At 34.9% G+C, this 23,826-nt stretch overlaps 1 protein-coding gene across 1 annotated transcript; it reads left to right on the top strand.

Annotated features, from left to right (window-relative positions):
- Positions 1-295: 295 nt before the first annotated feature.
- On the top strand, positions 296-22,571 carry LOC121368076 (potential E3 ubiquitin-protein ligase ariadne-2-like). The gene is made up of 15 exons (XM_041492607.1): positions 296-338; positions 4,247-4,506; positions 5,435-5,502; positions 7,602-7,665; positions 8,339-8,489; positions 9,188-9,309; positions 10,214-10,323; positions 11,252-11,369; positions 12,230-12,280; positions 12,925-12,970; positions 14,295-14,422; positions 15,746-15,889; positions 18,404-18,472; positions 19,450-19,533; positions 21,502-22,571. Exons 2-15 carry the CDS (start codon positions 4,270-4,272, stop codon positions 21,571-21,573), a joined length of 1,464 nt encoding a protein of 487 aa, XP_041348541.1. The 5' UTR covers positions 296-338; positions 4,247-4,269; the 3' UTR covers positions 21,574-22,571.
- The last annotated feature ends 1,255 nt before the right edge of the window (positions 22,572-23,826 follow it).

A 23,826-nucleotide genomic window follows, 5' to 3' on the forward strand; every position in this document is an offset into this window, starting at 1 on the left:
AACGGCTTATGTTAGCTGAAGAGAGAAATATATATCCTTTGCATATTTGTCTTGGTGTGTGTGTGTGTGTGTGTGTGTGTGTGTGTGTGTGTGTGTGTGTGTGTGTGTGTGTGTGCGCGTTCGTCGTGCGGGCGTGTGTGATTGAATACCATCTGTGATTCTTGATCCAGATCACGGTCCGAGTTAGGTATTTTGCAAGTGCGTGTACTAGACTGATTTCTAATCGCAACCGTAGCGTAATAAAATGTGAGAGATTGGTATATCAGGAAATATTAAAAGTACTTGCGTCACATCCGTTTTGATGGCTATGTCTTTGTTGTGTAATCAGATCGCATAGTGTGGGTAAATTTATAAAACTGTCGATGTAGAAGAAGCAATATTTGTTTGTTATCTAATGTATTAAATACTTATATTATTAATAGAATCACTATAATTTCGAAAAAGTGTAAACCACGACAATTTTGACCAGAAAATCGTCATTCAACTTTGATGAAATTGTTTCCTTTTTCATAATTCTAAGACTAAGGTTAACTACAATCCATTGTGGTCCCATCGTTTTGGAATCGTGCACACTAAGTATCAGATGTTTTATCATAATTTCATATGAGATCCCCTTTTGGGCAAGAGTTCCTCCCATCCCCCAATAAATGTTTGTAAAAATAATAATTTATCCATTAAATAATTTATTATTTTATAAAGCAGGCCCTTACGCACCCCCCATAATCGAGGCCCATAGTCTGGCGAGCTCCATCCATGGATGTGTAAAAAAAAGAAGAAATAGTCCGACAATGTGACAAATTTACTTCCCAGAATGCAGGAAAATGCATCTCCTGCATTCTAGATTTTAAAAAAATTCAGGGGGCATGCCCCCAGATCCCCCTAGCAACTCCGGCCCTTTGGCCCGGAAACTTTGGGCCATTGATTACGCACCCCCATATACATTTCTGCATACGGGCCTGTAAAGTATTCTGAAGTCTAAACCACATTGTTATTAACTACGATAATTTATTCTGCTACCTTTATTTACAACACAGTAGGTATACAGGGTTTCTTCCTGTAGTGTGTGTATTAGTGGTTACTATGTGAACTATTTGTTATCGTTGAACTCGAAAATCATCAGTGTTATTATTGTTGTATTAGAGCAGAAATCTTTGCCTAATGTGAGGTACAAATGTAGGCAGCCATTCTGTATTTTCACTAAGAGATCTATATGATAGTAATAGTCATTGATAGGGACAGGCTAAAACGGAACCATTTTCGTTGGCGAAAACGGAACCGATTGTGGCTATAACGGCACCTCACTGTATTGGCTAAAATGGAACCTCACTGTATTGGCTAAAACGGAACCACACATAAGAGAGAGACAGACAGACAGACAGAGAGAGAAACGAAAAATCATGACTTAGTTTGTTGCCGAATAAAGCTGGTCAAAATCGTATTATTCAACATGTGAAACCGTGGATTGTGCTACGATAGGAATTAACACTTACCTTACCAAATCTTTTGAGTTGTTATTACTGTAGACTGTTGATTGTCAAGCATTTAAATTACTAGAATTACACCTGCTTTAATACCAATTTGATTGAACATGGACAAACCTTAGTGAGCATATATTGCTAATTAGTTCTCAATGAATAGCAGCTCTCCACATTGGGAGGCTGTGCGTTAAGTAAACAAGTAAGGGGATCCGGTTGTCATAGATCTTTTTTCCCTTATATAATAGCCTGCAATTAAACTCAAAATACAATGGTTTGAAGGCTTGGACTTCTTATCAAGTTATATAAAGTTGTCATCAAAGGCAACTAACAAAGTTCATTAAAAAGTGTATGCCTTAATTTTGGTTTTGATTTCGGTGCCGTTTTAGCAAAGGCAGGTTCCGTTTTGTCCACATATTTTGGTGCCGTTTTAGCCAACACAGGTTCTGTTTTGTCTAATTTGGTTCCTTTTTCGCCTGGGGCCGTTTTGGCATGGTTCCGTTTTCACTATAACCCATATGATATCTCTAGCTGAGAGAGCGTTCACTACCGTCCAAGCGTCCATCTAGCTCTTGAATAACAGAGTACTCTGGCTACCACACATTAGACTAACCATAGACTCTAGCCACCAATGTATGTGACATAATTAATCTGACGTCATGACGATTGCTTTATATCGTAACACATGTCATGACATTAGATTACGTCTAGTGATTTCCCTACAAATTTGGCAAGGCATGGTAGACCAATCACTTTTGGGGCATTTTCGGGGCACTTGTTTTTCATTAAAAATACACACAAATTAATTGAAATAAACATTAATGTAATTTATGTGCTTGCTTTAATAAATGAATGGCAAAAGATATAAAAGACATATTTTATTAATTAATAATACCTTTTTGGGTGTTTTAGAAAGGCAATTTTAGAATTAATTAGTGAAAAAGACTTGCTTAATCTCAGGGCAGCATGGTGCTGATTAAGGCAAGATGGTGCTGCACCATGCTAAAACAAGTTAGGGAAAACACTAACGTCATATCCTCCCACCCCTCTTAAAAGAGTTTTTCATAAAAATGCAATCTGGTAGCCAACAAAGAATTGCATGTCTTTTATCCTAAGAGATCTCAGCAAAGTCAGTGTAGGTGACATGGTACAAGCACATTGGTTACAATACAATATGTGGAATCTGTCATTGTAAATAAAAATTCACAATTTGTGTTTGGACAATATAACAGTAATTAAAGGTAGGTGAGTAATTTATCATACATGTACTTGTTAACAATGTGGTTTGGACTTTGCATGTATGTTAAAGTTACAGTCAAGTTTAAGTTTCACTGAAGAAAACAAACATGATATTCATATTTTATAATGCAGTATTGCCACGATCAGTTGAAAATTGACATCTTTAAATAATCAATTAGTCATGCACCTCACATTGTTTTAATGCTCACAAGCATACATGAACCAGTAACATCACATTTATCAACAGATACAGAAAAAACACTTCCTGGTCTGTTCACAGGGCTGTCAAAAATTAACAACATTTTAATAAGTAATACTTTATTTCTTTTTTCAGCAATAAAAAAAGTTGTTTTTCTTTAATACTAAATACACTGGTCCAGACACAGGAATTACTGATCATATAACAAGTATTGCTTGTGCAACTAATTGTTACATAAATGTGCATTGTACACAATATGCCAAAAGAGGGATCTATTTAAAAACTTGTCTTGGCAGGTGAATTCAACGCTAAGTGAACATACATACATACATGTTGTACATACATTTATCCTATAACTTACCCATGATATCCATGTCATAAACCCATGTGATAATTTTAGTGTATTAACCTGGTTAATAATGGTATGCAAATTTGCAAGGTCTCTAGGTAATGTGTTGCTGTGTATAGCCTATAGGTCATTTACTTACAAGCCAACAATACCTGTGTACCTGAGCGCAACGTTTTCAAAGATTTAGTTAAAATGTGTGACGTTAAACTAATTTGTGCTGATCGTGATGATATCATATTACGGATGGCGGCGACTTTAGTACTGTGTGTTAATTAAAATCTTATTTAAGAAGTGTTATAAGATAAATAGAATTCGCTACTCATGTTTTTTAATACGTAAAATATCAACCTCGTCTAGTTAATTGATATTGTTTCGGCAGAGCCTCAACAAATATCGATTAACATATACTCGGGTGATATTTTCCCATATTAAAAAATACTCATGACAAATCCTCTATGTATGTACTCATGGCACTGGAACAAACACTTAATGATATTTATTTTATTGTTTTTTTGGTTATACTTGATGAGTTGTTTACTTTAATGATTGTCCCTGTATCCAGGATACTAGATTTTAGGCCTCTGAAAATTGCGAGAACAGTGTGTTTCATTCATGCGTTGTTCACACAGATCTAATTTTGCGTAACCTATTTTTTGTTTGCACAAAATTTCGAGCACCTTTTTTTATGGATATAACGGGTGACGCAAAAATGAAATGGGTTACATGGATTTATTTCTGCGTAACCGATAAATGGTCTCGCAGGTTTTCAATTCTCAGAGGTTTGGATTTGCTGTGTTAAATTTTATCCATTAGGTTGTTTTTGGATGAAATTGCCACAGAAGATTAGATGAATTTTTGAAATTTAATAGATAATTTGGCGTAATATTCTGCTTACCCACAGCTAGCCCCATGTATATGTATTAACATGTAGTACAGGATTTTAATTGTCTGTTGTTATTATTTTTTTCGCTGCATAAATTACAGTACTGCTGCGACATATTGCCAGGATGTCAGAGGACATGAAGAGTCTGAACTCGGATGAGGAGGGTGATGACATGTCAGAACACATGGATGATACGGACGATGAGTCGTTCATTGGATATTATGATGAGACTGATGACCTTGATCTTGATAAGCCAAAAAAAACTGATGACCCAGAATATTTTGAATACGAATTGCTGCAGATTGAAGGAGTCGACAGGTTACTTAATGAGGAGATAGAAGCATTGTGCACAGCACTAAGGGTATGCTGTACATACATGTTAATAAGTTTGAAAATTGACCGTTACTCTCTATGATCAACTACAAATTTTGACAAAAGGGTCATTCCGTGTCATTTCATCCAGTGGGTATAACCCGACCGATTCCAATTTTGATAATTCTGACTAACGGTCATATCAAGGTCACATGATATTCAAGGTCAAACAAAAGATCATGAACCCTTGACATGGTCCTATAATTAACGTAATGTTTCCTTGTGGAATTCCCTTTCCAGCAACACCAACATTATGAAGATCAGCCCACTGGTTGCTGAGATATTTTGGTGTCTAAAGATTGGTAGCCACGCCCGTTTTGACCAAAAATGTCAAATTTCAAGGGGCCATATTTCCAAAAATTGTCGATGAAGCTAAAATTTGATATGTAGACTTTTGAGACCAAAACAAATATGTACAGCAATTTTTATCAAAGTTAGAATCGGTCGTGTTGCAATTTTCTATTTTATTGGGTGATTTGACGCAGAATGACCCAAAAGCAGATCCACCGGTGACAATCAGTTGTAGAACATTTTGTATGCTGTACATTCATGTTTTAGATTGACCTTTACTGACTATGATCAAATACAAATTTTGACATTTGAAGCCAGATTCATCAGTGACCATCAATTATAGTACATTTGTACATTCATGTAATAATTTTGGAAATTATAGTAAGAAGTGTAGGAGGGGCGTGCTTCCAGCCCCACCCCAGCGATCTAGCTTCATTACAAGATGGCTGTTCCAATTTTCCTTCTGATTGGTATTTAGATTACACAAATACATGCATGCATAAGTTCTTACAATTTGTAGCCATTAACAACGTCATTTTGTAAAAGACGAGTTAATAACCAAGGCTCTGGCTGTTTATGTTTTAAATACAGTAATATATCATTTATATTTTTATTTTCCACTCCAGGTTGCACCATCATTGGCTAAGATGCTACTGTTGGCTCATGATTGGCAGTGTGATGACATCATTGAACAGTATGTTGTATTGATAACTAAAAAAAACCCCCACTTTGAACCCAAATTTTGCAAATGATTCTTTTGTTTACATGTGCGTTATTTGTGCATGTCTGGTTTTGCATAATCCATTTTGTGTTCTGCAAATTTTTTAGAACATCATTAATATTATTTTGCATGGTTATATGGACTGGTGCTTATAAAGTGTTTTAGGGGGCGAGATTTAGCTGTTGGTTGAGTGCTCGCTTGAGGTCGCAGGATCGAACCACCTTGGTGGAGCCATTCAGCTGATTGGGTTTTTTTCTTGTTCCAATCAGTGCACCACAACTACAGTCGAACCTCATTAATCCGGACAGAATGGTTTTCCCACAAATTGACTGGATAAACGAATTTCCGGACTACTGAATCATGTCCAGAGTAGTCTCCCTTTGATTACAAAAGATTTTTTTTAAAAGCAAAAAAAAGCATGAAATACAATCATTTATTTGTTTAACCTTCAATATCACATGCACACGTGCACAAACCTATAGGCAATATTTCACAAAGTAATCTGAAATATGGCATTGTCTAATAGCACAGTTTGACGTAAAAGAGCTTTGCATTTTAAGAACAAGTTCGAGATTGTTTTCATCACCAACGGTTTCAAAATGACAGTTAGAAAATGGTGTCAACACCTTAAATGTTTGATCTTTATGCCCCAGCCAGAACATGTGATATCCATTAACTCTGACCATTTGTCTTTTGTCGACCAATTGTAACAGTAACTCCAAAGTTAATTACCCTTAATTGACTGTTCTAAAGATTATAAAACACAACAGGATCATAGAGCGGTATATCTAACGCAGTGCATCGAACCGATAAGTGTGTAAAACCCCTTGCAGCCATTGGAGCTCATGTGGATTGCCTGACTGGTCTTAACTGGTCGCGTTTATTGAAGGCAGGGCATTTGTTGTTTTAGCAGTAACCGGTTAAACAAAGCAAATTTTCTTTACTCTTGACACTTTGTTTTGGATTATGACCGTCCGGATCCGGAAGCTGAATATCCGGACTAATGAATAAATTTGCAAAGTAGTCGTTTCGTTTTGTCGCTCATCTGTCTGGAAAGTGGGGTTTCTGGATAATCGAAGTCTGGATTAACGAGGTTTGACTGTAGTCAAAGGCTGTGGTATGTGCTTTCCTGTCTGAGAAAGTGCATATAAAAGGTCCCTTGCTGCTTTAGGAAAAATGTAGCAGCTTTCCCTTGATGACTGTGTCAGAATGACCAAATATTTGACATCCAATAGCTGATGATTAATCAATCAATCAATAAATGTGCTCTAGTGGTGTCATTAAACAAAACAAACAAATAACTTATAAAATGTTTAGAGTTTGGACTCGAGTCTTAATAGAGTCTTGAGACTTCAGCATCAAATTGCATGCATGTGACGTCATTAATGATCGAGTCTGGACTAAACGTTTTATAAGCACTGGTCCTGGTTAACAGTTGGTGTTAGGCACACAACAACACATTTTGTAAATGGTTATTCCAAACAAATTGGGTTGCCTGGATTATAAATCTGTAGTATTCAGAATAGCAAATTAATTTTGTTTTGGATCCTTTGTCAAGAGTTGTCTCCCATGAATCACTAATAGTGAAGCAGAAATTAATTTTAGTCTTTCAATTTAGAATTATGGATACAAATGTTAAGCAGGCATTGAATTTAAGGGTGGATGGGGGTGTTAGGATTCTCCCAATATCATAAACATGATATAAATTTGTAGCCTGTTTAGCATATGCTACATTTATCATGGATTAGTACCCTTGTAGTTCAGGGGCCCTATTTTCGAAGTCATCTTAGCGCTACGAAATCGTAAAAGCGTCGTAGGTTGTGACGTCACTACAGCGAACGCCATAGTGACGTCATAGCTTACGATAATTTCACGATTTCGTAGGCTAAGATAGCTTCGAAAATATGGGCCCAGTTTATTCAATAAGCTGTTTTACTTCTTTTCAGATTTTTAAATTTGTATAAAACAAATGAAGTTCATGTGTATATTTTATTGCTCTTTTTTTAGTACTTATCAATGCTATGTGTAACCAAAAACAGAGACATTATCTAATTTTTATTTCGGTTTTGCAGTCATCACAAAGATCCAGAGAAATTACTAATTGATTCCAAGATAAAAAGCTCCAAGCAATCACAGGTATGTTATCATTTTTATCAACAGTGGCAATAGGGTCATACCTGGGACTGGGTGGGTGGGGCAGGAAATTACCTGAAAAACATATCCCTTTAAGTATAAATTTTAGTGTTTTTTACAGTTAAAAAGTGCCAATTATATATAACTGGAAAAACCCCTTTAATACTCTTGCCATGATTTTATTACACACACCCCACACCAACCCCGTCACATATTTTAGGCTTGGTATAGAGAAGTATAGTACCATGACATATTTATGATTTACTGAAAACCTGCCATTTCAGTAAACAAATTAACCATTTACAATTTGTTTTACAGCAGATGCTGCCATGAAAGAAATTTAATTGAGTTATTAATTGCTCTGCTAACAAATTATAAGGATCTATTTAAGATATTACCGTAGTAATACCATTATAAATTCTCATTCTAAGGGGAGCTAAAAATCACCCTTCTTGAACGAAACTCAGGGGAGTCATGCGGAGTGAGAGCAATAGCTCCCCATAATAGGTGAGGTCAACAAAGCTGTGTTTAATAAATTTTAATTTATAATTAGATAATTTTTAATAATTGTTTTGATAAATACTACAAATTTCTCTAACTGAAACTACACGATGCTTAAAAACATAAAAACATTAATAAACAAACAATGTACATTTACAATTTCTTTTCTTTCCAGGAAGTTATTGTGGGAAATAGTCAAATGTGTAAAGTGTGTGCCAGTGAACAGTCGCGTGAGAACTTCCACGCATTGAACTGTGGTCATATGTTTTGTCAGTCATGTTGGGATATGCATTTCCAAGTTCAGATTAAAGAAGGCCTCACAACAGGTACTGTGGTTTTTGTCACAGACACGCTTACTGTAGTTAATTAAGGTACTTAATATATTAAAGAAGGCTTCACTACATATTGGTGCCATGTCGTGCCAATTTTTTTTTTTTAGCCACTATATAATTTTTCAAAGCACAAGTTCCATGATACAAAATGTAATCCTGTAATGCTGGGAATCCTGATTTGAATCAAAGAATTGAATACCCTTTTGAAGATTAGGCTAAACTGGGTTTGTAATCAATGCATCTTAACTGTGCTTTCGTGAATCGAGGACCGGGATTCAGGAGTAGATTCCAGCAATATATATATTTGGTGGGGCTAAGAGGAAAAAGGTCAATTCAGTTGTGGGGGGATTAAAAGAGGAAAAAAAGGTCAAATGCTATTGGAGGTAATGGGTCACCTACTTCAGATGATTGGATCATTGGATAAAATTTCCTTAATGGATCTGTTTTGTTTTTTCCGTCCCAACCAATACCAAATGACTGGTATATCAAATGCTATGGTATATGCTGTCCTAACTGTGCGAAGTGCTTATAATAACAGAATAATATCCCTTGCTACTAATGTAAAAACGTAGCATGTTACCTTTAAAGACTACATGTCAGGATTACCAAACGTTTGACGTTCAGTAGCCTATGATTAGTTAATCAATGTGCTCAAGAGGAGTTGTTAAATAAAACAATGTTTAACTTTTCAGGAATTGAATGCATGGGAAATGACTGTACAGTGTTGGTTCCAGAAGACTTTCTCTGCAGTATTTTAAGTGACCCGACATTTCGTGACAGATATTCCAAGCTTTCATTTAATGATCTGGTCAAAGTAAGTTGTGTTTCAAAACGTTCAGACAAATATGCTCTGGTATTTATTTTATTATTTATCATTAACATGTTGATGTAAGAATTTAATATTTTATTCTAAAGCTAGTCTTAAATTCATTACCTTAATCCAGCATACTGTTTTTCTTATTGTGTCATTATTTTAGTTCACCTGTTGTTTTAAAAAACATATTTAGAAATTGAAAGTGAAAAAGAAGAAATAATTATGGTTTGAGTTAATGTTTGGGTGGGAATTGTTTTTTGGGGGAGACCGTTTGGGTTACAGAATATATATATATATATATATATTTAGAGATGACCTTAGAGCCTGATTTTATTCAATAAATCATTAGTTTCTGCTCATTTAATCTCCAGTATTTTAATTTAGCAGGGATTTATCACCTATGTTTCTAAACTGATAATTGGTACCATTCCTCAAAAGCTATATAGTTTTTTATTCCCAATTTTGGAGTAACAAATTCCTAATCAATGTAAATAATTTTCATTTTTTATTATATAAAGGAATATTTTGACAACAGTACATAAGACTAGATATTAATTTGAATAAATACAAGTATATGTATACTGTTAGTCTTTTCGATTCTAACAAGGCGTACTAAGATGTTTTTTTAAATGAAACTGAAAATTCCCAAAATTTAGTAAAACAATGCTAAAATTCCCAAAGTCAAAGCCATGGGTCTTTTACAAATAAAACCCTGTTTAGTGTTCTTACCGTTTCAGCTAATACAGTAATGAGTACTTAAAACAAATTACAGTACATAAAAATTATTTAGTCATATACAAAAGGGATTTCTGTTAGCTGATTCAAGTTTGTTTGATACATGTTTGCAAATATTAACAATTAAGAAAACAGTGGACTGGGTTTTATCTCTATGCATTCACTTCAGAACCACCCTCAGCTGCGGTTTTGTCCAGGAGTGAACTGTCCAATCATAGTGAGAGCCAAGGAGCCATTTGCAAAGAAGGTGGAGTGCTCAGAATGTCGCTCAACTTTCTGGTAGGTTTAAAAACAGCATTAACTAGTAACTGGTGTTAAAATGTTCTGAATGTCGCTCAACTTTCTGATAGGTGTAAAAACAGCATTAACTAGTAACTGGTGTTAAAATGTTAAGAATGTCGCTCAACTTTCTGGTAGGTGTAAAAACGGCATTAACTAGTAACTGGTGTTAAAATGTTCAGAATGTCGCTCTACTTTCTGGTAGGTGTAAAAACGGCATTAACTAGTAACTGGTGTTAAAGTGTTCAGAATGTCGCTCAACTTTCCGATAGGTTAAAAAACTCCATTAACCACAGTGTTAAAATGTTTTGAATGTCACTCAACGTTTTAGTAGGTTCAGTAACTATTACCCACAGTGTTAAAATATACCGAATATGACTAAACTTTTTGATAGGTTAAAAAACGCCATTCACTGGTGTGAAATTTTTCTGAATGTTGTTCAGCATTTTAGTAAGTTCAGAAACAATTATCTGCAGTGATATTAACAAAATAATAGGGATGTGGTTATCTCCCTTTGTTATCATTAACTGTAAATTCTCATATATTATAATAAAATGTCACATTAGCTAAAACAGTGTAGAACATTTTGCATGTTCAATTGTCACTAAGTATAATTACAAATCTTTTCTTCAAAACATTTTGCTTGTGGTCTATCATCCTGATAATAAGTAGTACACTGTTTCTTTTTTTTGTAAAATTAAAACATTAAAATAGCGAAATTATATAAAAAAAACATTTTGCTTTAATTTATTATCGAACAGTCAATTACAAAATAATTGTGTAACAAGTATGTAAAAAAAATAATTTTTGTTTTCAGTTTCCGATGTGGTAAATATTGCTTTATTTTCTTATCAAACAGTCAGTTACAGAATACTTGTGTAATAAGTAAATACTGTGTAAAAGATCTTCGTTTTGCTGCTGTTTTCAGTTTCCGATGTGGTATGCAATACCATGCACCCACCAAGTGTAATACAATCAAAAAGTGGCTGACCAAATGTGCCGATGACTCGGAGACTGCCAACTATATCAGTGCACACACCAAAGATGTACGTCACGTGATTACTACTTTCATATTATTGCATTATTCCAGCAAGACTGACAAACAGCAGAACACTAGACTCTTTACAGGGACGTAGCCCAGTGGTAAAGCACAGTGGGCCCATTGGGCTATTTCTCATTCCAGCCAGTGCACCACGCCTGGTATTTCAAAGGCTGTGATATGTGCTACCCTTAGACAGTTTTGTTGTTTACCATGAAACAGTTGGTAGAATAGGACGAAAAAATAGGCCTGCTTATGGACATGGTACACAGCTTTAATGAAATGCTGTTTGAATTCTACTACATTAAGTCAGTGTTAAATATTAAATAGCATATTTCCAGTCTGCAAAGCCCTGCAATAAGTTAGTCGGTATTACACGACTAGTAACGTATATTCGAGATATAATCTGTTATGTATATTTGCGATGAATATCATATTTACAGATTATGCCTTCTTCCAGGTGGGGATCCAAGAGTGGTGCAGAGGGGTGGGGTGGGGGTGTGTATCCCTCTATCTCTCCCAAACTTCAAAATGCCCCAAAATCCAGGTTTTGACTATTGCATATAATCAGTTTATTAATTTTGATAGAAGGATGTAATATTTCGATCAACTGGTTTTTGCAAGTAAAGATTGTTTCACCTAAAGTGTATGTGTCTTTTTTTCTTTTTTTGTTGAACTCCCTTCCTAGGAAAATCTGGTATCAGCAATATTGCTCACTACTTTAATGTGGGGGTAGGATAACTAAGCCTATATCCAATTCCTATTACAGACGAATAAAAAGTAATCTATCAGTTAGCTTAAAGTCCTGGTATGCAATATTTGGTTGAACACTCAATATACCACTTTTTACCCTCTTTTTTTTTGCAGTGTCCAAAATGTCATGTATGCATTGAGAAAAATGGAGGTTGTAATCATATGGTAAGTCTTTTTTTGTTATGTAATGGCCATCAACGTACACTTCAGGCTCTTAAAGCTTTGGAGTGGGATGTAGCTTAGTGGTAAAGTGCTCGCCTGATACACACACTGTCTAGGATTGATTCCTGTTGGTGTGCCCATTGCACTATATCCAGTTCCAGCCAGTGCACCACGACTCGTATATCAAGGGTCCTGTCTGTGGGATGGAGCATATAAAAGATCTCTTGCTACTAATAGAAAAATGTAGTGGGTTTCCTCTGTAAGACTAGATGTCAAACTTGATTTATGTATTTTAGTGGTGTTGTAAAACAAAACAAACTTTAACTATTAACTTGAAATTTTCTTCTGTATTGCGTCATTGATATTTTCGTTTGATACCTTTGTAGAATGAGTGAGAATTAATACCTAATTTTGGGCGTGCTCAACCCCTGCAGTTGCCCACGGCATTCGGCAATGTCGTGGAGATTTCCGCACTATTTTGCCTTGGACTATATTTAGGGGTTTTGGGGGGGGGCCATGGACATTTTCTTAATTGCGAGGGTTGCGTTCTTTCAAGCTCAACTTGGAAAGTGTTTTTAATTAGACCAGTAATAAACAAGTAATTTTTTATCATGTTTTTAATGAATCACATTATTTTAACATTTCAGCAATGTTCTAAGTGCAAGTTTGACTTTTGTTGGATGTGTCTAGGAGGTAGGCAGTTTCATATTTTTTAAAACTGTGATAATAGATTTAAAATTTTGGGTCTGTCATGTAACAACAGCATGAGATTTAGCTGTCATGGGACAATATTTCTAAAACTTTGCTTTTTAGAATAGAATTTTAACAATTCCTAATGTCGTAATTAATTTAAAGTTACGATGTAGAGGATGATAAACAGTTACCAGTTATTATCAAATTTATGTCCCAAGTGAAATAATTTTTTCACAAGGGACATGAATTTGATAATAACTTGTATCAAGTTTGGAGCCTTTTATTTTTGATATACATACATGTATATAGAGAAAAAATGTAAACCTTTCTACACACTGTTTTAAGTATTGCTACAACTTAGTGTTTTAATCATGTTCACAGATAATTTTCTAAAACCAAAGTTCTATTTATTCAGTTATGCATTTTATTAAAACAACATTTTATTACAAATTTAACAATGAAAACCGAAAGTCGTAAATGCAAACTCGTTAAACTATGTAATGTCATTTTGTGTTTGCTAAATCATGATGGCATTATATTTAGTATCAACATGGCTATTGGTTTACCGTTTATAAGCATAACATCATCCAGTAGTATTGTATGTTAAACGAATGCAGAATATTTCTCACTGAGAAAATATGAAAAATATTTCCCCCATTGTGAATGACCGCTGGGGTAATAATTACAAAAAAATAGATATAATTTTTTTTTGAATATTCAGTTTTAGGTGGTTTTATGGAAACAATTTTTCTAAGCTTTATAATTTTTGTAATCATCAAACAATTATTTGCATGAAACATTGTACCCTATGTTAAATTTTAAATTTATGTCCATTTCCCAGAAGCAAGGCAGAATTTAGCTCAGTGGGTTAAGTGCTCACCTGAGGTGCTTGCATCGCAGGGTCGAATCACCTCAGTGGGTCCATTCAACTATTTGTTTTTTTCTTGTTCCAACCAGTGCGCCACAACTGGTCAAAGGATGTGGTATGTGTTTTCCTGTCTATGGGAAAGTGCATATGAAAGATCTCTTGCTGCATGAGGAAAACTACAGCGGGTTTCCTCTGATGACTACGAGTCAGAATGATCAAATGTCTGACATGCAATAGCCGATGATTAATTAATCAATGTGCTCTAGTGATGTCAGTAAACAAAACAGACTATATTTCTCGGAAGCAAAGATTTGTTGGATGGAATAAAGAATGGTGTGCTACAGTGAGAAGAAAAAAGTATATTCTAAATAGTTAATTAAAATATACTTGATATTGCACCTATATATATCTAACATGATAGTAATTTGTATGTGTTGTTTTTCTTCTTTTTCTCAGACTGGAAGGCACACGGTAGTGAATATTACGAATGTAGCCGGTACAAAGAAAATCCCAACATTGCCAATGAATCTGTTCTGGTGCAGGCACGAGAAGCCCTCAAGAAATATCTCTTCTACTATGAACGGGTTGGTTATTTGTGTGTCCAGAAACTCCATGTTCCTTTTCACTTATTAGCCTTTGCGAAATATTTTAAGTGCTTACAACTTTTTTTGGCCATCAAGGTGGGATGTAGCCCAGTGGTAAAGTGCACACTTGATGCACAGTCGGTCTAGGATCGATCCCTGTCGGTGGGCCCATTGGTCTTATCTCATTCCAGCCAGTGTACCACGACTGGTATATCAGTGTGGTATGTGCTGTTCTGTCTGGATTGCTGCAGATCCCTCGTTACTAATGGAAACATGTAGTGGGTTTTTTCTCTTAAGACTATGAGTCAGAATTATCAAATGTTTGACATCCAATAGCCGATGATTAATAAATCAATGTGCTCTAGTGGTGGTGTTAAACAAAACAGACTTTAATTGTTTGCCATCATAGTACACATTACTTTAAATCAGTTGGATAAATTATCCATATTTTGGTCAATCCAACCAATGTGTTTGTGTTGTTCTGTTGTCAGAATGCATTTCATTTGAAACGGACACGGTAATATGTACCTTGGCAGGTAGGATCATTATATAGTTGCTGAGCCCACTATTTTTAGCAGTACTTACACATTTACTGATTCAAGAATATTTACTTATCTTTATATTTAATTTAGTGTTTGATGATAACTATGACAAATTAAAAAAACTAAATCCTACACCTACATCATATATGGGGGTGGGGTGGGGGGGTTGTCACGTGACTATAGAAATAACCCACCTTTTGTTCCATCTCGGTAGTAATCAAGATTACTTTTATTTATAATCCTTGGTAGACCTGGGGTTGCAAACAGATTTGTTAACTTGCCCTTGAGAATATGCCTTTAAGATTTGGAATCACTGAGTTTACCATTGGTCTGTCATGTTGTGTAAACCTGAATTACTTTTTCAAATTGTTGGGAGAGGCCTTGATATAGGCATTTTGCCTGTTGGCCAATCCCCAACCAGCATTATAATTGGGAATAAATATTGTTTAAACCACATCATAACTATTTTTTCCCTGCTATAACAACATAATATGTATGTTTATTGCAAAAATGTACACTCATGCAGAACATATTTACATGTACTCTAACAATTCTCTTTTAGTATTATAACTATTTTATATTATTTATGGTCAACATTATTTGTCTGACAGTGATTCAGGACTCTATCCCTTACATTATCAACATTTCTGGACCAATACAAAGATAAAAACAAACAAAAACAAAAAGAACCCCTCAAAACACACCGAAACAACAACTTAGTGTTTATGTAAAATGTCTTAACGATTTTGTATAAATTATTTAATATGCTTTTGTCTGACAGTGGGAGAATCATGCCAAAAGTCTGAAACTTGAAGAGCAGACATTGTTGAAGATTAAGTCTCGCATCCAGGAGAAAGTGATGAACAATGAGGGAACCTGGATTGACTGGCAGTACCTCCTCGACGCAGCAACCCTCCTGAAAAAGGTTTGTCCTTTAATACTGCAGTTGGTAGGATCTAGCTCAATCAGTAGAGTGCTCACCTTGAGGTGTTTTACTCATAGGATTAAAGCCATTTCGGTGGATCCGTTCTCTGTTTAGGTTTTGTCCCATCCCAACCAGTGCCACACTACAGGTATATAGCAACGTCTGTGGTATGTTCTGTCTTGTCTATGGGGAAGTGCATATAGAAGATCCCATGCTGTTAATGTAAAAACAAATGTTGCAAGTTTTCTATAGGACTGAACATCATAATGACTAAATGTTTGACATCCTGTAGCTGATATTTGAATTCCAATAACAGTGTTCTTGTGTGTTGTTAAAGAAATATGGAGTTTAAACTTGTTAATAGTGCAGGAGCAGATATACCTCAGGGGTAAAATATCCACCTGAGGTGTGTGATTGATCTGCTAAGAAATAACCATAGTTGTTGTTAGATAAATACTCCTATTTAATATATTCAAAAATAATGCAAATAGTACTAATATAAATATATACTACTCAAAAGAATTTAAGGGTCAGACGATATTTTCGACATTATTTTCTGAATGTCAATTATATTAGCTAGACCATAATGTCACGCATGGTATTGTTCCATTTTGACGAAAGTGGGTCTAAGCAACCCATAAATGAATTAAAATCCACTGTCATTGACACTGTCGACTAGTTCTAATGGCAAAAACATGCTTACATTTGCACGTAAATTAGGGCGAAAGCGAAAGGTCTGCTAAGTGCCCATATCTTGCTTTTTCACAAAGCGCTTCATCTGCACGCTTTGCACGTGTATTCCATGTTCCCAATGCTGAATTTCCATATAATTGGAGCTTGCGTTTGTGTACGGTGCACACTCCAAATTCGACAATGGTACGACTTCAACTGACTATCGAAGATCGAGGAAGGGCTATTCAGGGCTCACGCTGTCGGTAGCCAAATTAGCCATTGGCTAATTTTTACAAAAAATGGCTAATAAAATTTGCAAGTGGCTAAAATTTTGGCTAAGCCATTTTCTGTCTTCTGGTGTGAACAAACCGTTACATAATCTATCCGACACCTCAAACATTCAATTAGTGTAATAGCGATCTCGCGACCGGTAACGAGAAGCGGTGTCATGCCTTATAATGTTTGCTTATTTTAATAATCACGGTTATTAATTTTAACGGCATTCATTCAACATGTATGGCAGCAATGTCTGGAAGATCTGTAATTTGTTATTTTCACTTTGTAAAATCTTTGAACCAAAGTAATAAAAACAGACCGACAGTGCGTGTCAATTTGAATACACATGCCAGTTCAGGGCCAAAAGACATGTAAGCCAACTGAACGGCTGAGTTCAGCTAGACCAAGTGAAAACAAAACGTTTGTTAGACTGGTTTGTGTGCTTCACGTTAAACCAAATGGACACGACGAACACCAATCAAATAGTTCGCGAACGTTAGGAAGAACGTTCGTTGGCTGAACTGAGGACAGCTCTCGGTGCGAATATACGTCACGCTTCAGAGTCAGCTGATACCCGCGTGTCAAGAGACATCGTTGCGGACATTAAACAATACGATTACGCAAAAGTAAATCTTGATGTAAATTTGTAGAAAAACAATAGTTATTCGCATCAATGAATACCAACTGCAGTTTTTGTTTATTCCTTTGTCTTTGTTAATTTCGTACCCATGGTCGAGAGCACACATGCAGATCGCGATCGCCGGAAATGAACATGCAGTATTTAAATTATACAAATTGCAGTTAAATGTACACTGAATAAAATTAGTTTACAATAATATTTGTTAGATAATTTTAGATATAAATTTGTAAGACTGTGAGGTGACATTTAATAAGTTAGCTGGATTTTAAAAAGACCGTAAATATTAATTTTATTAAAGGATTTGTTGTTGGGTTGTTTTTTGTTTTTTTAATAAATGGAGTATACTGTGGTGAAGTCGGCATTCTTAGCCGAGGTATTTTATAAGCAGAAATCACAACAAGCATTTAACACAACGCTGAAATCAACAGCAACAACATGGCACAAATTATGAAATCGTTTGGGATAGGTCACTTAAAAAACATGTGTCGAGTGTATTCGCGCCAGGGGTGGATTCACACACTATTAAACGAATGTTCTAATGTGTAAAATCCATGTTTGACAACCTTCAACTTTGACAGCATGCCATGTGACTTTCTTGTATACAGTGACGTTTATTTGTGGGTTTTTGTAAATATGGAACAATCAATCTAATACACTCTGAAAATTATTTGGTTATAAATTTTTGACCCTTAAATTCTTTTGAGTAGTATATATTAAAAAATAGTTCGTTCATATACTAAAATGTATTTTTTGTTGCTGCTTTTGTGCAGCTAACTTTACAAGAATCTTAATTATCACTTCATTAAGAAGATTGTATGTTATGTTGCTACTATTATCATATGGAAAGATGCCAGTAGTGTTATATATTCCAGTTTTTGATTTAGCCATGTCTGATATTTTATCATATTTGTATTCTTTCATTGCAGTGCCGATATACCTTACAGTATACTTACCCGTATGCATATTACATGGAGAAAGGTGGAAAAAAGCTGTTGGTAAGCAAGACCTGGCCACAGTTTATATGTCTGTTTCTATGAATCATGGTTGGGTGTCAAAAATAACGTTAAATCTTCTGTGCATGTATATGGAGACTAACTAGTTGATGATGTAGCATATCAGCTTTATCCTGTGAAGGTAAGAATGGGAATTTCTCATTCGGCCTGAACAGGATAATCCTGATATCCTATGTCATTTACTAGTTTTTAACTTTATCCTGCAGACCATAAAATTAAGGGGAAAGGCTAATGTTTCTGTTATTTCAGCTACATTGTACAATGAGCTTGATGTCAAATGAACTCAAATGAACGATTTTGTAATGTAGCTATAGGTGTGACATCATATGAGTGACGTCAAAAGTCATAATCTGCTAGTATACGTGTATGACTTTGCTGTAATCGGTCATAATAATCGGCCAGTAGAAACTGGTTGCAGGATAAATTAAATTATAGGGTTGTGTTTTTTTTTTGACAAAGCAGACTTGAATTATGTTATTGATACAAACTTAACATTTGTGGAATGTCTGATAATAATATATATTATGTAAAACCAAATTTATGAACTGTGGCAATGCTATATTTTGAAATGTATTGAAAAAATTACTTGTTTTAAGACAATTCTATATGAATGTTGTTTTCTTAGTTAAAATATCATTTGCAGCTTAGAGCACAAAGTATTTTATTATTCCTTTACTGGTCATCTCCATTCTTCTGTCTGTCTGTCTGTCTATCTGTCACACATGTAGTTTTTTTTTTATAATATATATATTGAGCTGACATTTTGTGGATAGCTTTATCATGTTCTATTACAAATCAGATTTGACTTTTATGGCAATTTACCCTTTTTTGTTTACCTCCCTTGAATTTAGGAGATATGAAAATTTGTAGGGAACATGTATTGCTTTTAGCAGTACTCTCAGAATGCTTGTTTGTTTTGGTTTAGTACCATTTCACATGTAAAGTGTTTTATTTTTTAGTTTGAGTATCAACAAGCCCAACTAGAAGCTGAAGTGGAGAATTTGTCGTGGAAGGTGGAAAGGGCAGAGATTACAGACAGGGGAGTACGTATTTGATACACACCCTTTCTGTTCATACAAAACATACTTTTATATTCTCAGAAAAATACACATATTTTTAGAAAAGTAATGGGTCCTAGCTGGTGTATTTGCAAAAAGTATTTTTGCATGAGATGTACTTGAATAATAGTACATTTACTTGTGTAATAATACAAGTAGCAAGTTTGTTTTGTTTAACAACTCCACTAGAGCACATTGATTAATTAATCATTGGCTATTGGATGTCAATAATAATAATATAATAATAATCCATGTATAATAATACAGGTATACATATAGTTAATAAGAACAATTTAAAAATTACATGTATTTTTTATAGTCAGACTGATCCATTTTCGATTATAATAGATCTTTGGAACATCTATAGTCCGTCTCATCCCCCTACCAAAACATTTTTTAAAAATAATTTCAGTTTGGTTTGACGTAAGAAGAAAAGTAAAAGTGTTTTGGAAATAACAAAATAAATACTATTTTTTGTGTGCAGTTTAAAAAATACTTAGCTCAGAAATAAATAACTTGTAGTAAATTCCATAGTATGCCAAAAAGGTGTTCCTTGTGTGAAGGGCTATAGGTTGTTTACTTATTGTACTTCATGTGAAAGGAATGATAGGGAAACCAGTCTAATGTCCGAACTGCTCTCCTACCTTTATTTTTTGTTAGGTTTTGTCCGGGCAGAAATCTTGAAAAAACCATTACAGTGACACAGATTCCCTATGTCACCTATATCGACTTACCTGAGATTGCATACGGAAAAAACATGTAATTTTGTGCTGGTTGCCATTTTGCCTTTTTATGGAATACTCTTCAAGAGGGGTGGAAGGATATGACTTAATCTAACAACGTCATAACATGTTATTATATAAAAGCAAACGTTAAATTTTTTAAAAAGTTTGTTTTGTTTAAATACACCACTAGAGCACATTGATTTCATATTAATTATTTCACATACTTCAGAGGCTTTCACCCCTCTTGAAGAGTATTCCATAAAAAAGTTAAATGGCAGATGGTAGAAAACTGTATGTATTTTCCCTATGCGATTTCAACAAAGTTGATATTTGTAACATCGTTACAGTCCCTGTAATTGTTTTTTCACAAATTGTGTCTGGACAAAATTTTGGGGAAATGTAAAGGTAATTAAAGATAGGAGAGTAATTTATTGTAGTTGTTAACAGTTTGGTTCGGACTTTAATTGTTACCAAAGTTAAAGTTTGTTTTGTTTAACGACACCACTAGAGCACATTGATTACTTAATCATTGGCTATTGGATGTCAAACATTTTGGTAAATCATAAAAAGAAACCTGCTACATTTTTTCTAATGCAGCAAGAGATCTTTTATATGCACTTTCCCATAGACAGGAAAACACACATCATGGCCTTGACCAGTTATGGTACACTGGTTGGAATGAGAAAAAACCTAATCAGTTTAATGGATCCACCGAGGTGTTTCGATCCTGTGACGGAAGCACCTCACGAGAGCACTCAACCGACTGAGCTAAATCCTGCCCCCAGTTGTTACCAAATGCTGGTGAAACTACATGTGTATTGAATGTCCACCTTGTGTTCTTTCAGTTTAATATTGAAATTTGAAGTTTTGTCTGACTTGTTGTGTATTCCAGGACCTGGTGGGGCCAGGACATAGCCCAATGGTAAAGTTTTCACTTGATGCGCGGTGGTCTGGGATCGATCCCTGTCGGTGGGCCCATTGGGCTATTTCTCGCTCCATCCAGTGCACCACGACTGGTAAATCAAAGGCCGTGGTATGTGCTATCCTGTCTGGGATGGTGCATATAAAAGATCCCTTGCTGCTAATCGAAAAGAGTAGCCCATGAAGTGGCGACAGCGGGTTTCCTCTCTCATTATCTGTGTGGTCCTTAATCATATGTCTGACGCCATATAACCGTAAATAACATGTGTTGAGTGTGTCGTTAAATAAAGCATTTCTTTCTTTCCAGGACCTGGAGAATCAGATGGATATTGCTGAGAAGAGGCGCCTCACCCTGCTGAAGGATTTCCTCATTAAATAACAACCCACCCACACACCACACAGTACTGGCACAACTCGGGTCTTCTCCCTCACATTGATGAAGTGGTATCGGAAAAGTTTCAACTCCTAACTGCGCTCAATACTCATCGACTGCTTGTTGTACTAATCAATTTCTTTCTAGGATATAGTGACATTTTCGTTTTCCTTTTTTGCCGTTTTGATTCGTATGAAGATCGATCATTTTTTGTAGTCGAAAGTTTGTCTCATCCTGTGTTTTTATTTTTCATATTGCTGTAATTTTGAAATGAGCTATTCGACATTAAAACAAGGTAGTATAGAAGGCACAGTCTTTACAGTACATTATGGGATTTTTTGTTATAAATTTTTGTGTGTGTGCCTCCAGACTACTGCTCATTCTCAGGTGGTTCGGTTTACACAACAAATTATACCATATGTTATGATGTCTTCCATTTGCTTGTAACCTAAGGATAGTGTTGTGGGTTTTATTTTAATGCAGTTTTTCACTTCTTGCCAACTATTTTCAGCTGATAACTTTCGTTAACACGTTCTTGTTAAAGTATGGCATAATTTTAAGACTTGTTAACTGAGATACTGGAAATATGTTTTTGAATTAAAATGTTTTTGAAAAGGTAACAGTATAGTGTTTCAATATCATAGGAATATACATTATCTTTTGTTCCTAATTTATTACCTTAATGATACTGACACACTTGAAGGTAATAATCTCTTTATCATACAAGTTTAAGCTTAATACATGTTTTTTATAAACTATACTGAACCGAAATTGGCCATTAGCCATTACTTGATATTTAAATGCCATGTATTTGACGCAGTATCTTTTTTTTTTTAATGAAAATGACATCAGCATTTAAATGATGAATATTTAGCATGTCCCGACAACAATAAACTAGTGCATAAATGTTTCCATTTTCAGAACATTAGACAAATTTCACTCAAAAATTGCTATTGAAAATGTTCTTGTTTAAAGACTATCATCAATTCGGGCGGGGTGGGGGGGGGGGGGGGGGGGGGGGGGGGGGGGGGGGGGGTCACTGCTAGAAAATATACAGCCATATTTATTTGTTTACATGATTAGTTCACATCTGCAGGGTTTTATCAGCTATATTTCTACACTCCAATAATCAGCACCCAAAGGCTATTCCTAATTTTGGAGTAAACATTTTCCCAATCTTATATAAAGATATATATTGAAAACGATAAGTATCTCTTGACAAACAACCCTTCCCTCTCCTTCCCTCCTTTATAAGATTTCATAATGCAAAATAGATGTATTAATTTGAAAAAATACAAGTACATGTATGGGATTCCTATTTTAAATTCTAACCAAATGAAACTGAAAATAACCAATTTTCTGTAAAACAATGCTAAAATGCCCAAATTCAAAGCCATGGACATCAAGTCAAATTTGAGAAATAAAACTAACATCATTATACTGGCTATGCTACCCATTATATTGTTACAATCATTCTTTCTGCATAGAATCTGATACGGATTAGGAGACTACCTGTGATACTTTCATTAATACAAAACTAGGAATGGAAGATGCATAATTTAACAAACTAGGATTATATAGATCTTGTATTATTGGACAGAAAGGTTTTCATCATGGTGTACATAGTGCTATGTTACTGTTAGAATAAGCTGAATTAAATGGGGTCTTTGGTGTTTAAAGCAACCAGCTATTCTTTTGTTTCAAGATGACAAACTAAGCAAAAGTTTTCTCTGCTTAACTATTTTCCAAGAGGTGAGAATGGATTAAACTAATTTCAGTTCAATTTTAATTCATGTACTAGCATAATTTAATATAGGTTGTTGGCAGATGGGCAGGGCAAGTGTTAAAAATGTGCATGCAGTTAATGTTTTTCTCAGCTGTGTTATATTTGATAAGTAATTTTTTTAAACTTTACAATGCCGTACATAAATTTGTGATATGATTTCTGCATTGGATAGACATTTTGCTTTATTCAACAAATATATTTTGGAGCAAAAAATTGGTTTTGAAATTACGGGTGAACACAAAATTGAGTGGAGAGTGATCTTTGTTTTTCAGTTGGTTGGGCCCAGTGTTAAATTGAATTTTGGATGTTAACAGGATTTGAAATTATGGATGAACACAAAAGTTAATTGGTGATTTTTGCGATTCGGTTGGTTGGCCCAGTGTTAAATCAAGTTAAATCCAAAACAAATAGTTGAGGTACATTTTAGGATATATTCTGACCATTGGGGTAAGAAACCACACAATTGAAATTGA

The sequence above is a fragment of the Gigantopelta aegis genome, chromosome 3, assembly GCF_016097555.1.
Source record: "Gigantopelta aegis isolate Gae_Host chromosome 3, Gae_host_genome, whole genome shotgun sequence".
Classification (NCBI taxonomy): domain Eukaryota; kingdom Metazoa; phylum Mollusca; class Gastropoda; order Neomphalida; family Peltospiridae; genus Gigantopelta; species Gigantopelta aegis.

Coding starts and splice junctions, on each gene's coding strand:
- LOC121368076 (XM_041492607.1), top strand. CDS start 4,270: ATGTCAGAGGACATGAAGAGTCTGAACTCGGATGAGGAGGGTGATGAC. Junction 9,310..10,213: donor CATTTAATGATCTGGTCAAA/GTAAGTTGTGTT, acceptor CATTCACTTCAG/AACCACCCTCAGCTGCGGTT. Junction 12,281..12,924: donor ATGGAGGTTGTAATCATATG/GTAAGTCTTTTT, acceptor TTAACATTTCAG/CAATGTTCTAAGTGCAAGTT.